At 34.1% G+C, this 11,220-nt stretch overlaps 2 protein-coding genes across 2 annotated transcripts in view; one reads left to right on the forward strand and one right to left on the reverse strand.

Moving 5' to 3' along the window:
• Positions 1-1,524: 1,524 nt before the first annotated feature.
• Positions 1,525-9,433, reverse strand: LOC117104302 (motile sperm domain-containing protein 1-like). The gene is made up of 6 exons (XM_033245090.1): positions 9,353-9,433; positions 7,947-8,183; positions 7,260-7,335; positions 6,679-6,902; positions 5,804-5,965; positions 1,525-5,110 (listed from the first exon to the last, which is right to left on the reverse strand). The coding sequence occupies exons 2-6, from the start codon at positions 8,095-8,097 to the stop codon at positions 5,079-5,081; spliced, it is 645 nt and encodes a 214-aa protein (XP_033100981.1). The 5' UTR covers positions 8,098-8,183; positions 9,353-9,433; the 3' UTR covers positions 1,525-5,078.
• Positions 9,434-9,519: 86 nt separating this feature from the next.
• The window catches only part of LOC117104307 (U2 small nuclear ribonucleoprotein auxiliary factor 35 kDa subunit-related protein 2-like), a 12,451-nt gene continuing 10,750 nt past the window's right edge, over positions 9,520-11,220 (forward strand). The window contains exons 1-2 of the mRNA XM_033245099.1: positions 9,520-9,614; positions 9,996-10,075. Coding sequence (XP_033100990.1) covers positions 9,589-9,614; positions 9,996-10,075 — 106 coding nt within the window. The 5' untranslated portion in view covers positions 9,520-9,588. The remainder of the gene's footprint in view (positions 9,615-9,995; positions 10,076-11,220) is intronic.

Genomic DNA, 11,220 nt, shown 5'->3' on the forward strand with positions numbered 1-11,220 from the left:
ATATATGTGTAAATTTTGCTAACATAGTTCATGAAATGAAGTTTGTAGGCCTAATTGTCTATTCTATCGAGTTGTCTACCAAGGTTATAGTCAACTGTAAACTAGTCGTCAATTTACCCAATCTAGTCAGTGTCCCTTATACCATGGTTGTCTATATTCCCAGATTTTAATCGCATTATCTATTCTTGTGTGGCTATCCATTTCCAAAGTTTCTTGTCACAGTACCAATCCTATTACATCGTATACCCAATTTATAATTTTCTTTCCCAGTGGCGTATCGAGGAGTCTTAAAGTCAGGCTCCGGAGGAAAAACATTTTTTGATATGTTGTAGAACTGATTTTTCTAAGACGGTAAAAAGTTGTTTGACGAAAAACTGGGGAACGGTTAACGAGATACAGATTTTTGAATATTTAAAAACTGGGGGGAAAAAGGGGCGTAACAGCCCATTTTAAACCTTTTTACCCCCAGTTTTTAAATATTAAAAAATCTGTATCTCATTCACTGTTGCTCAGTTTTTTCTGTCTCAGAAAAATCAGTTCTACAACATATCAAAAAATTTTTTTCCTCCGGAGCCTGACTTTAAAATTGCGGACTGAGGGGCATGCGAAAGGGGAAGTAGGTGGGCTCGATTAGGGGAGGGGTGCTAACTCAAAATAAGTTGAGGTGATTTTTAACTACTTGAGCATGATTTTTGGTGGAGGACGACTGCGGGGCGGGGGGGGTGTTAGTATTTTTTGGGGGTATGCACCCCCCTAGATACGCCACTGCTCGTTGTCTATTCACCCTTTGTATATTAAATATATTTATAAATCTGTTGCTATTATTAGGCAGTGTATTGTATGTATTTAATGAGCTGAATCAGTATAGAAAATCAGAGTAAATTGAAATATTAATTATTTCTTTGTATAAGTTTGTAAACCTATAGTATTCGATATTTGCATGAATATGTTCGCATTTTTTTACGAACCACCAGAGAATAATATTGTAATTTGTACAACATAGTAAATTGAAATGGTTTATGAAAATGATTTTAAATAAGGGTTTACTATGTTGTAATCTTTAAGACAAATCCATTAATTTGATTTATATAATAAAGAGAAATTAAAATAACCAATTTGCATTTATTTGGTCATTATTATAAAAATAATGTTTTGAAATTGGTTAGAGCCAATTATCATCTATAACAATAATGATAATAAAATAATATTTATATAATACAAGAGACAATGGGTTTCAAACAATGGGTTTATAGGTACTGTATCCTTAACAATAATAATAAAAATAATAATATTAATAAAATAATATTTATATAATACAAGACAATGGGTTTATAGGTACTGTACTTTAAATGTAGTAGGATGTATTTTTGCATCACATTCTTGTTGGAGAAAGAATTTTTTATTTTGATACTTGAGTTACTTTTTGAGTTTGAAGAACATGGAAGACACTTTAAAAGTTTAGGTATGCAATGGTGAAAACATAATGCTATATAACCATAAACAATAAACAAATAAGAAGCCAAATTATGCTAAATTTTGTTTAAATTTATTCACATTATAACTGATAGTAACACGACAATATGAAACTGAATTAAAAAACAAAAATTATACAGTACAGTAATAATAGTAAAACTATTTCCGATGATCAGCACCATACCAATGTTCATGTGGTAGCCTCCATTAGTTCATTTAGTTCCTACCCCAGGGGCTACCTGTCAATCAGGTCACTATTGGGGGTGGTGGAATAGGTACCTGACCCTACATCCCTCACCCTGTCAGCAACAAAAAACTAGCTGAGCATGAAATCATCTAGATAAGAGGTAAAAATGGCTAAAACTCTAGCTTGCGGGGGCATAACCCCTGGCTTCCCACTATAGGGATGGGCACACCCTCCATAACTATCCCCTTCAGACCACAGCCCTTGATTGACATTTTTTGCTTCCCCGGCAGAAACATCCTTGGATCTGCCCTGCTAACATGAACACCACATTGTCAAATTAAATATTAATGTATTTAGTTATTAGACTTCCATTAAAATTGGAACAGTAGATGTTTTCCTTGACACTTAATAACAGATTCAGAAAGATTAAAAAATAATAATAGTCTCTATATTCTTAGCATAAACTATTAGAAAGAGCTCCTTACTTAAATTGACTGGTAGGCAAAACATAATACAGTAAATAACAACAAATTCATTAATAAGTGTACACTCAAAATCAGCCAAAACATGCTTCAATCAGAAAAGTGTTTGGTTTGACTCTTTCAATGAATAACTTAATATTTTAGATGTCTGAGATTTTTCCCAGATTTTAAGAGAGCATATCTTCACCATGGCCTCAAATGCAAAATATTTCTTTCATTTTTTAATTGCACATTCTGATGACAAAAAATCTATAATAATATTACAATTATGTTCAACCTTTAAACAAAAGTGACTGAATATGAATACAATGAAAGAAGAATTACATGTTTCCACATACTGTATACTGCATTGAAAATATTTCAATATCATCATCAAATATTTTGTCTTGTTCAACTAATTTATATTTTATCGAACTAGCAGCAGCAATGGAGAAGGAAGCATGCACATATGTCTCCTACTCTTCTTTTGAGTCAAAACAAACAGATCACCAATTTGCAACTGCTTTTAATGGGTCATCCATGAATTTAAATGCAATAAAACAGATTACCAGCATAAAAACAATTCATTTACACCCATAAAATTTTAGAGTCATGTAAGGGCCTCAACTGATAAGCTCTGAATCACCCATTCTATAAAAACATGTTTATAAACCAATTGCAAATGTTTTTCACCAATAAAACTCCCCTTATTCTTTTATGTTAGTGTGCTGAATTATATTCTTTAAGTTCATATACAAACAATATAGTTATTGCTGTTTATTAATAGTATAATAGTGACAATATTGACATGATAAACACTTGTATTGTTACATTATAAGCTTGCCTACATTTAAAATGACTACTTCTTAATGTTTTCAATGGTAAAAATGATGCAATAGAAAAAGAGAGAAATAATTTTGCGCAACAGGATTTTAACCACAGTAGCTAAAAGTTGCTCTATATATATGGTATGAGAATAAAGTTTTTAAAGGTAAGGATTCCAACCAGGGGAGCTGATCCAAAATGTTTTGCAAACTTTAACCTGGTATACCTAATAAAACATAATTATTTAACCGCCAAAACCCTAAAAAAAATCTTGAATCGCTCATTTTTACAGATCAAATAATGTTTTAAACAGACACAGAACATCACAATAGAAATCCTTAAATTGGTTTAATTTAAAGCCTGCCCTCTGCCTATCAAACTGTATTTGAAAACAACATGTGACATGCCTAAATATGGTCATGACATCATATCATGACCATATATAGGCACTGTTACATCATGCAATTAACTACCAATACCATGATGACAGCCCATTACAGATGTTTAACTTACATCCCACTGGAGCACCCCACATTCCTAAACTGGCCAACTGAACGATATTACTTGTCTGTTCCATTTGCATCCAAATATTAAGTATATATCAGGAGATATTACATGGTGGCAGTGGTGCTCAACATAATTCAACAACCTCTAAAATATATTTATATAAATATTAATGAAATAATATATTAAAATATACTGCCCCACCATGACAAAAGGAAGTAATTGACAATTTTTCAAAAACGAGTTTTTCAGTCACTATCAAAGAACTAATAATTTGGAACATAATGGTATATTTGAGTATGTTCAAATTCCACTAATTAACAAGTAATTAGCAACACAAAAAGGAAGGGAGAGACTAAAAATACAGTAAAAACCACCAGAAAAGGAAGCAGGGGACAAAATCAACATATTCCTTAATTACTCAAAGCACATCAGTTGCTTCCTTTTGTTATGGTGGGGCAGTATAGTTTAAAGGATTTATTACATTGTGTGAAAAAAGCAACATAGAATGGCAGATAAAGAACCATTTATGGACTGGAATTCTGCAAATGGCTATCTGGTAGACTTGAACATATGAGACCGGGTCTGGCAAAACCAGCCATTTATCTGAATTCAAAATTAAGTTTCTGGTATTTTTAGATTCTGCGTGAATTCTTCTTTAAAATAGTGTTTTATTTGATGGAAAGTATTAACAAAGTTATTTACTTTATTGGATATCAGCCATGTAGATTTTGAGAAAACAGCTCTAAAGATTCCAAAATCAATAGTTTATTAAGATTTGTATTAGATTTAGTGACTGATATTTTGCAGACATGTTCTTCAATATATCTTTATTTGATAAAACGCAAAAACCTGCAAATGTGCAAAGTTCCGTTTCTCAAACGTTTTGGGTGCTAGGGCAGAATTAGAAATGTCAACGAATGGGGGGTTTTGTTAGAGACGGTCACATATGGAATTCACCTCAGGGAGATGAGGGTGTGTTCCATAGTGTGTTTGATCTAATGACCGGGAATAAGAATGTGAAGCACTTAGAGGCCGTTGGCATTAAAGACTATCATATCATTATTCCTATACTGTATGTCAATATGTATTTATTTCTCTCTTTTCTATTTACATTTAATTAAGTTTCAATAACTATTTTTTTATTAAATGCCCAAATTCAATCTTAATTTTAAAAATATTTATTCTTATTGTGCAATACACACCTATCTCATAAGAGTGTTTCAGAGTAAATTTGCACTTTATAACCACAATAAAAAAGATCTGTTGTTTTTTTAAATAATTACTTGAAGTTCGGTTTAAGTTGTGTTAACAAAAATCACAACATATTAACATTAAAATATATGTTCCATATTGATCTTTATCGAACAAATTAATGATCCAAAATTTATAAAAATAATAATACACATAATAGCAATAATATTAAAAATTAAATTAACAATAAAAATAATGTATAGTAATAAAAATATTAATATTTTCGGAATACTAATTTACGATCATACCCAGGTGGTAACGCATGATCGATCGTCCTGTTCATCTGTCTGTTATCATAGTACAATCCGTTGGCAAGGTTACAAGCTTGGTGCATTGGTGATGATGGTAGGGAGGTTGATTTCAAAAAGCAATCATCATGTTCTTAGTAAAACCATGGTAACTAATCCTACAAGGAGAAATTATTATTAAAAAAAATATGATATAAAATGATACCAATGGTCTATTCATTATGTATTATATGATAACGTGTAAAGGTAAGGGGCGTTTGACTTACCCAACTTGTAATAATATTCATCAAAAAGGAAAATGTACGAATAGAGATCAATCTAAAACCACAACAATTTAGAACCAACAAGTGTAGTTTTGAATTTGGTTGTTTGGTTGTTTACTAATTCGGTGTAAAGCCGGTTCATGCGAATGCGCATTCATATTTCTATCAAAGTTTTTTGCCGCAGCGAAATCAGTAGTTCGAACTGTTTCTACTTTTTGCGAAGCGAATAAATGCGCAACCAATCAGAGCTCAGGAACCGAACCGACACTTTTGATTCGCGAGAATAAATTTGCCTAGTGGAGAACAGGCTTAACACCTACACATGCTTTACAGTACATGTATAAAGCTCTTTACAATGCTTCCTATGCTACAATGCAAAATAACCAAAAATCAGTAAAGATAAGCTTTCACATTTGGACATTTTACAGTCTAATGGGCAAACAGATTGGTAGCCCAATACTTGGCCTCTCAAGAATATCAAAAAAGTTGGAATATGGAGTTGATGGGATTACAACATACTGGATGTCAAGACCAATGCTGCCCCCTAGTGCTCAAAACCATCTAACATCCCAGGTGTTAAATGCTCACCTAAAATGTATGCAGCTATAAGTTTTTGGTTTATTGTAAGATGCAAGTACTCTGGAAGACGTGATTCTTTATCCCCCTGTGTCGGTACCATCAATGCCACCATACAGGCCATGGTGAGCAGTATCATCAGAAGGCTTGGTCCGGAGGACTGGTATCTTGTTCCTATCAAAACCACATTTGAGAGTAAAACAAAAGGTATAGTAAACTTTACTCTATCACAAGTTTAGCCAACAGAGCTATTATATATGCTCCTCCAGGGAATACTGATACAGTTGTACACATGAAATAAAGGGTCTTTTGTAAGATGACCGACTCACAGTGAACTTGTATTTCATCCTTCTAGCTGTAATACAAAGTAAGCAATATTAGTATTAGCAGTAGAGTTAGTAGTAATGGTAGCGGTACAGTAAAACGAGCAGCTCCAGGTAGCGGCTGACTGGATTTGATTTATTCAGTGTGGAACACCAAGAATAACCCACAAAAGTCAAAGACGTATTTCCAGTGGTGTCCTACTGGTGGTGATGGGCATTCTTTAACATACACATGGGCCATTGCACACAGCTTAAAATCTCATCTGAAACACAAGGCCAGAAGCAATCCGAATTGAATGGGAAATCAAGGTTATGTAAAGAGATCTCCACTGTTAATGAACACACATTGGCTACAACCAGTTCAGCCGACTGAGCTTAGCTGCTCTAGGCAGTAGCAGCAGCAGCAACATCAGCAGCAGCAGTAGTAATAGTGCTATAGATATTATGTGTAGTAGAGGTACTGGTATACTGCAGAACTAAATACAATATTTAGCAGTAGTAGTAATTACAGCATTATACGAAATTCATTATCTTAATAAACAAAATTTTTTATAAAAAGTTTACCATCACGCAGATGTTGGCTACTGCTTGGCACTCCTCCTACGTCCACGGATGACTCAGATTCCTCAAACTCGGAATCTTTGCCTTTCTCTTGTGAAGACTCAAACAGCATTGATACTATATCCTTTCTTCCAAGTGATTTACGCTGCCCTTGTTCATAGATTTGAAGCCGAAACTTATCCCTCGAACCATAGTACGTTGGGTTAACATCTTTATATCGTATCACTCTGGATATATAACAGATAAACACACCCAGTTTATTGATTTAGATTTTACCGTAACAACGGAGGTGTGTTGGTAGTTTTTTTCCTCATCGCATAAGACTGATAACAATATCAGGAACACCCAACCCACCCATGAGGGAACAAACAAGATGATGATGATGACGATGATGATGATTATGATGATGATTGCGATGATGACACTCAGAAAAAATAACACAAAAAGAGTATCAATTTACAAGCAACACATTTTTTTAAATGAAACTTAAATTACTATTGATCAGGAAATGATACTTGTTATATATTTAGCTACAGTATGTCCCTCTCTTCTCCTCCCGACAAACCCCTGACAGAGTTACTCACACATCTATGCAGCATCCATGTTTTATAGTTCCTTCTGACTCAATTACGGTGTATTTCTTTGGTGATGTGCTCAAAACTAGATAAAAAAATATCAAGTGCAATTGTGACTATGTTTGTAAGTTATCTATTTGTGGATTTACTTCAATGAAATATTATTCCTGAAAGAAATTAATATGCCGAGTATAAGTTGAGAAATGTAGTTACAATTATATGCCTCCAACCTACAATAATTTTATTATCAAGGCGAAACTTTTTTTATTCCTTGTATTGCATACTTATTTTTTTGATAATTATTGGAGGAGGGTGGAATAAAAATAAAAATAAAATTATGTTTTCTTATTTATCAAATAGTTTTGCCAAAGTCATCCTGAAGGAGGAGAAAATAAAAATAAAATTTTATTGGTGAATGTAAAATAGGATAAAATTTTAAAAAATTGAAAATCACTAGAAAGAACAGAAACCAGACAAAACATGGTATTCAGAACTTTTTTTTGGTAAAACTAACCGAAACGCTGTTACTTTGACCGTAATTAGTCCAGTGCAAACAGTCCAGGAAGCTTATCTCTCAAGAAAAGATTCGACGAGCAGTTAGTTTAAGAGTGGATTGTGACCAGGTTAGTTTTACCAAACCGAAAAGCAGTGGTTTAACTAGAGTTAATACTGATTCCATTCAGAAGTTTTACACACCTTTAAATCGTAGTGGGAATTCATATGGATTATACAAAGTCAAGACCTGTTTATGGCTACTCCTGTCATCTGCGTAATAATTGAGCTCCGATGGAAATGCAAATACTGGGAGTTTGCCATTCACCAGGCGAGGGCGCTGTCCAAGCTGCATAGATCTGCAGTTACTGTGCTCCGTTCCTCACAAAATTGATGAACTCCAGGCAACATAAGAAGTTTATTGCATTTGGGAGATGTGGCCTATTGTATAACGAAAAAAATCTGACAGGATGATTTTTTCTTGATGGTTAAAATGTGTTTTTATTATACAACGCCCAGTGATGGATTCAAGGCCCAGGGAGCTCACTTGCATACCAATCAAATAGGAGGGGGGGGGGGTGCCGCAGCCACTTCAAGACATGAGACACTTGCGCTACCTATTTTACTGAAAATTCTGTACCAAAATTGCACAGTGTTCTAAAAGATGACAGGAAAAAGGCCACTCAATAGTGGACTGGTTCACTAAGGAAAAAAGTCTGGTTACGATCTCGTGGCTGTACTAAAGGTACAGGTAGGCTTAGCAAGGCGCTTACTTACTGGCTTAGCACCCAGTTTAGCTCGTAATTTTGATACAGGATAGGCCAGGGACTATAACTACCAATTTCACACCGGTTATTTCTCACACTTGTGCTACAAAGTCCTCGAAAATATACCCCGTAAATGCAGCACCCCCACCCCATATGGAAATATTTAAGAGTGAGCCCCCGGGATTCAGGGGGGTGAGCAGGCCCAGTCACCCCCCCCCCCCACCTAAATTTTTTTCAAAATTTATATTTTCAAAAATAAAGAAAAAATATAATTATAATCAAATTTACGTCTGAGAGTGCCATTTCCGTCTAGAGCTATCTAGGTGCCATAATCAATTTGTGCCCCATCTATTTCGAATTCCTGGATCCTGGATAATTAATCAATTGTTAGTTAAGAAATGTAAAAAGGACAGTGTTAACCAAGAAGAGTGAATGTCGCCGTATAATCATATCCTGATTTATGAATATGAATAATTAATGATAATTTGAATTTTAAATAAAACTACTTGATGGCCTAGGCCTATATTATCAAAAGCTTCACATATGGCATCAAAGAACCAATACAAGTCATAAAAACGTATGAACAATGAGATTCGTAAACAAAAGTATTATTCTATTGTTCGCAATCATCGCCTGTGAACCAGGCCACTCGTAACCTCTCGATTTTGTCAACATTGCATCGTACTGTGCAGTGCCCAAATCTACAAACAAGTGTACTGTGGCAACAATTTATTTCAAAGGCTATACTTCATAACGTGATATCACCCTATAATTGCAAGAGGGAAAGTAACAAAATACTTGTTAAGAAATTCTACATTTGACAGTTGTTTTGTAGCAACTTACATTAAAGAACTTTCGTCACTGACTGTGTTGTTGTTTTCGTCAAAGGGTCGTTAATGATGAACGTATAATGTCATATGCTGCCCTCTAGTGGACCTGTCTCTTATACACATCTAGATGTGTATAAGAGACAGGTGTCGGTACCACGTCACTGACTGTGTTGTTGTTTTCGTCAAAGAGTCGTTAATGATGAACGTATAATGTCATATGCTGCCCTCTAGTGGACTATTCAAACAAACATGGCTGCTCCCTTGCAGAAGTTGAGGTAATGTTTGTGAATTAATTATTTGGACTAATTTGAACTTTATCATTTTTAAGTATGTTTATGCAAGTAGTAATCCAGTATTTGCTTGATACTACATAATTAGGCATGTATTCAATAGATTAGAAGGGCCTACTTACTTATTCAGTAGTTAGGCCCTAGCCTACTAGGCCTATAGATAGGCCTACCTAGCTAGCCTGAACCAACAACAATGTCAACAGGAAAGCCTGGCCTGCTCCTGCCCAGGATATGTAGCCTACGGGGTAGGCCTAGGCCTCTATCTAATCATAGCTAGTAGGCTAGATCCTTCCTCCCCTAGGTCTAGTGACTTGTATGCCAGCATTTATAAATAATCTGCCAACATGTTTTTTTTATTTTTTTCAGTCATAAGCAATACAAAGCCCTACTGAAAAAGGAGAAAAGGAAAAAGAAGAGACAAGAGGCAGCAAAATTGAGGCACATAGGTAAAAATTGTAAAATTGAAAATGGAAACAATCAATTAGGATTGGTATAATAGGCCTAGATCCTAAAAAAGTACTTCATTTTCATATGGGTAATTCCATGTCAAATCAACCAAAAAAAAACCTCAATCTCTCGGATTTTGTTCAAATTTTTGTATGTTGTTGAGGCCCATGAGAAACGATCAGAAATGAAAAATTTTTTCTCTAGGCCTCCTAATTAGCGAGATATCTGCTAACGAACTTTTGGCTAATTAGCGATACCTTGCGTGTTTAACCGACCATATCTCGAAAAGTATGGCACCTACAGAGCTGATTTTGGTGTCATTTTAAAGCTGTTGAGTAGCTCTATAACTTTATTAATAAATGCTAAGTCCTCAATTCAAATATAAAAAAGTTATGACAGGTTGTAAAGTTCAAAGTTGAATAAAAAAAAATATATATATATTTTTTTTTTTTGAAATTCATGTTAGAGATACCTAATGATGTAAAGAAGCTTCCCTATAAGTTTGGTGATGGGCGCTCCAAAAGTTCCTGAACAGTGAGCAATTATATATATATATATATATATATATATGACATGTCCTTTCGAAATAGCACTTTTTGTACATTAACAGAGTAATGTGTGCTAATATGTGTATACTGTAGTATAACCAAAAGTAACTCTTCATTTAGGAATTTAGGTTTTAAAGTTGAATTACAATGTAAAATAAAAAGTCTCAATAAATTAGTGATGGACACTTCCTTAGCAGCAAGCAATTATACATATTACTTCATGCAATTTCAAAAATTAGGACATTTTTCAATTACATTATATTGTATTATGGAATCATTATTTTAAGAAGCATATTAATATTCAATAAACTGATCAGTACATACCATAAATCATGATCAGATATACCATCGATGAAAATTATAAGACAAATCATTTGTCAAAATAAAATCAATGTCAAAAAGATGTTTTGGCTCAGTTCTAAACCTTAATTTTTTTGGTAAATGCAGCATTGGCAGCCTTTGTTTCTTTTTTTGAGATTAAATATGTTCTTCCAGTCACTGTAGTTGGGTGAACAGCTGTTAGTATATCTTGATGATCAATGGTTAAAGAATCTGGTGGTTCTGGAAATACGAAAGATGGCGACAGTCCATGTGGG

This window comes from Anneissia japonica, unplaced genomic scaffold (genome assembly GCF_011630105.1).
Source record: "Anneissia japonica isolate Jap-2015-1 unplaced genomic scaffold, ASM1163010v1 scaffold16607_len328336_cov185, whole genome shotgun sequence".
Taxonomy (NCBI): Eukaryota; Metazoa; Echinodermata; class Crinoidea; order Comatulida; family Comatulidae; genus Anneissia; species Anneissia japonica.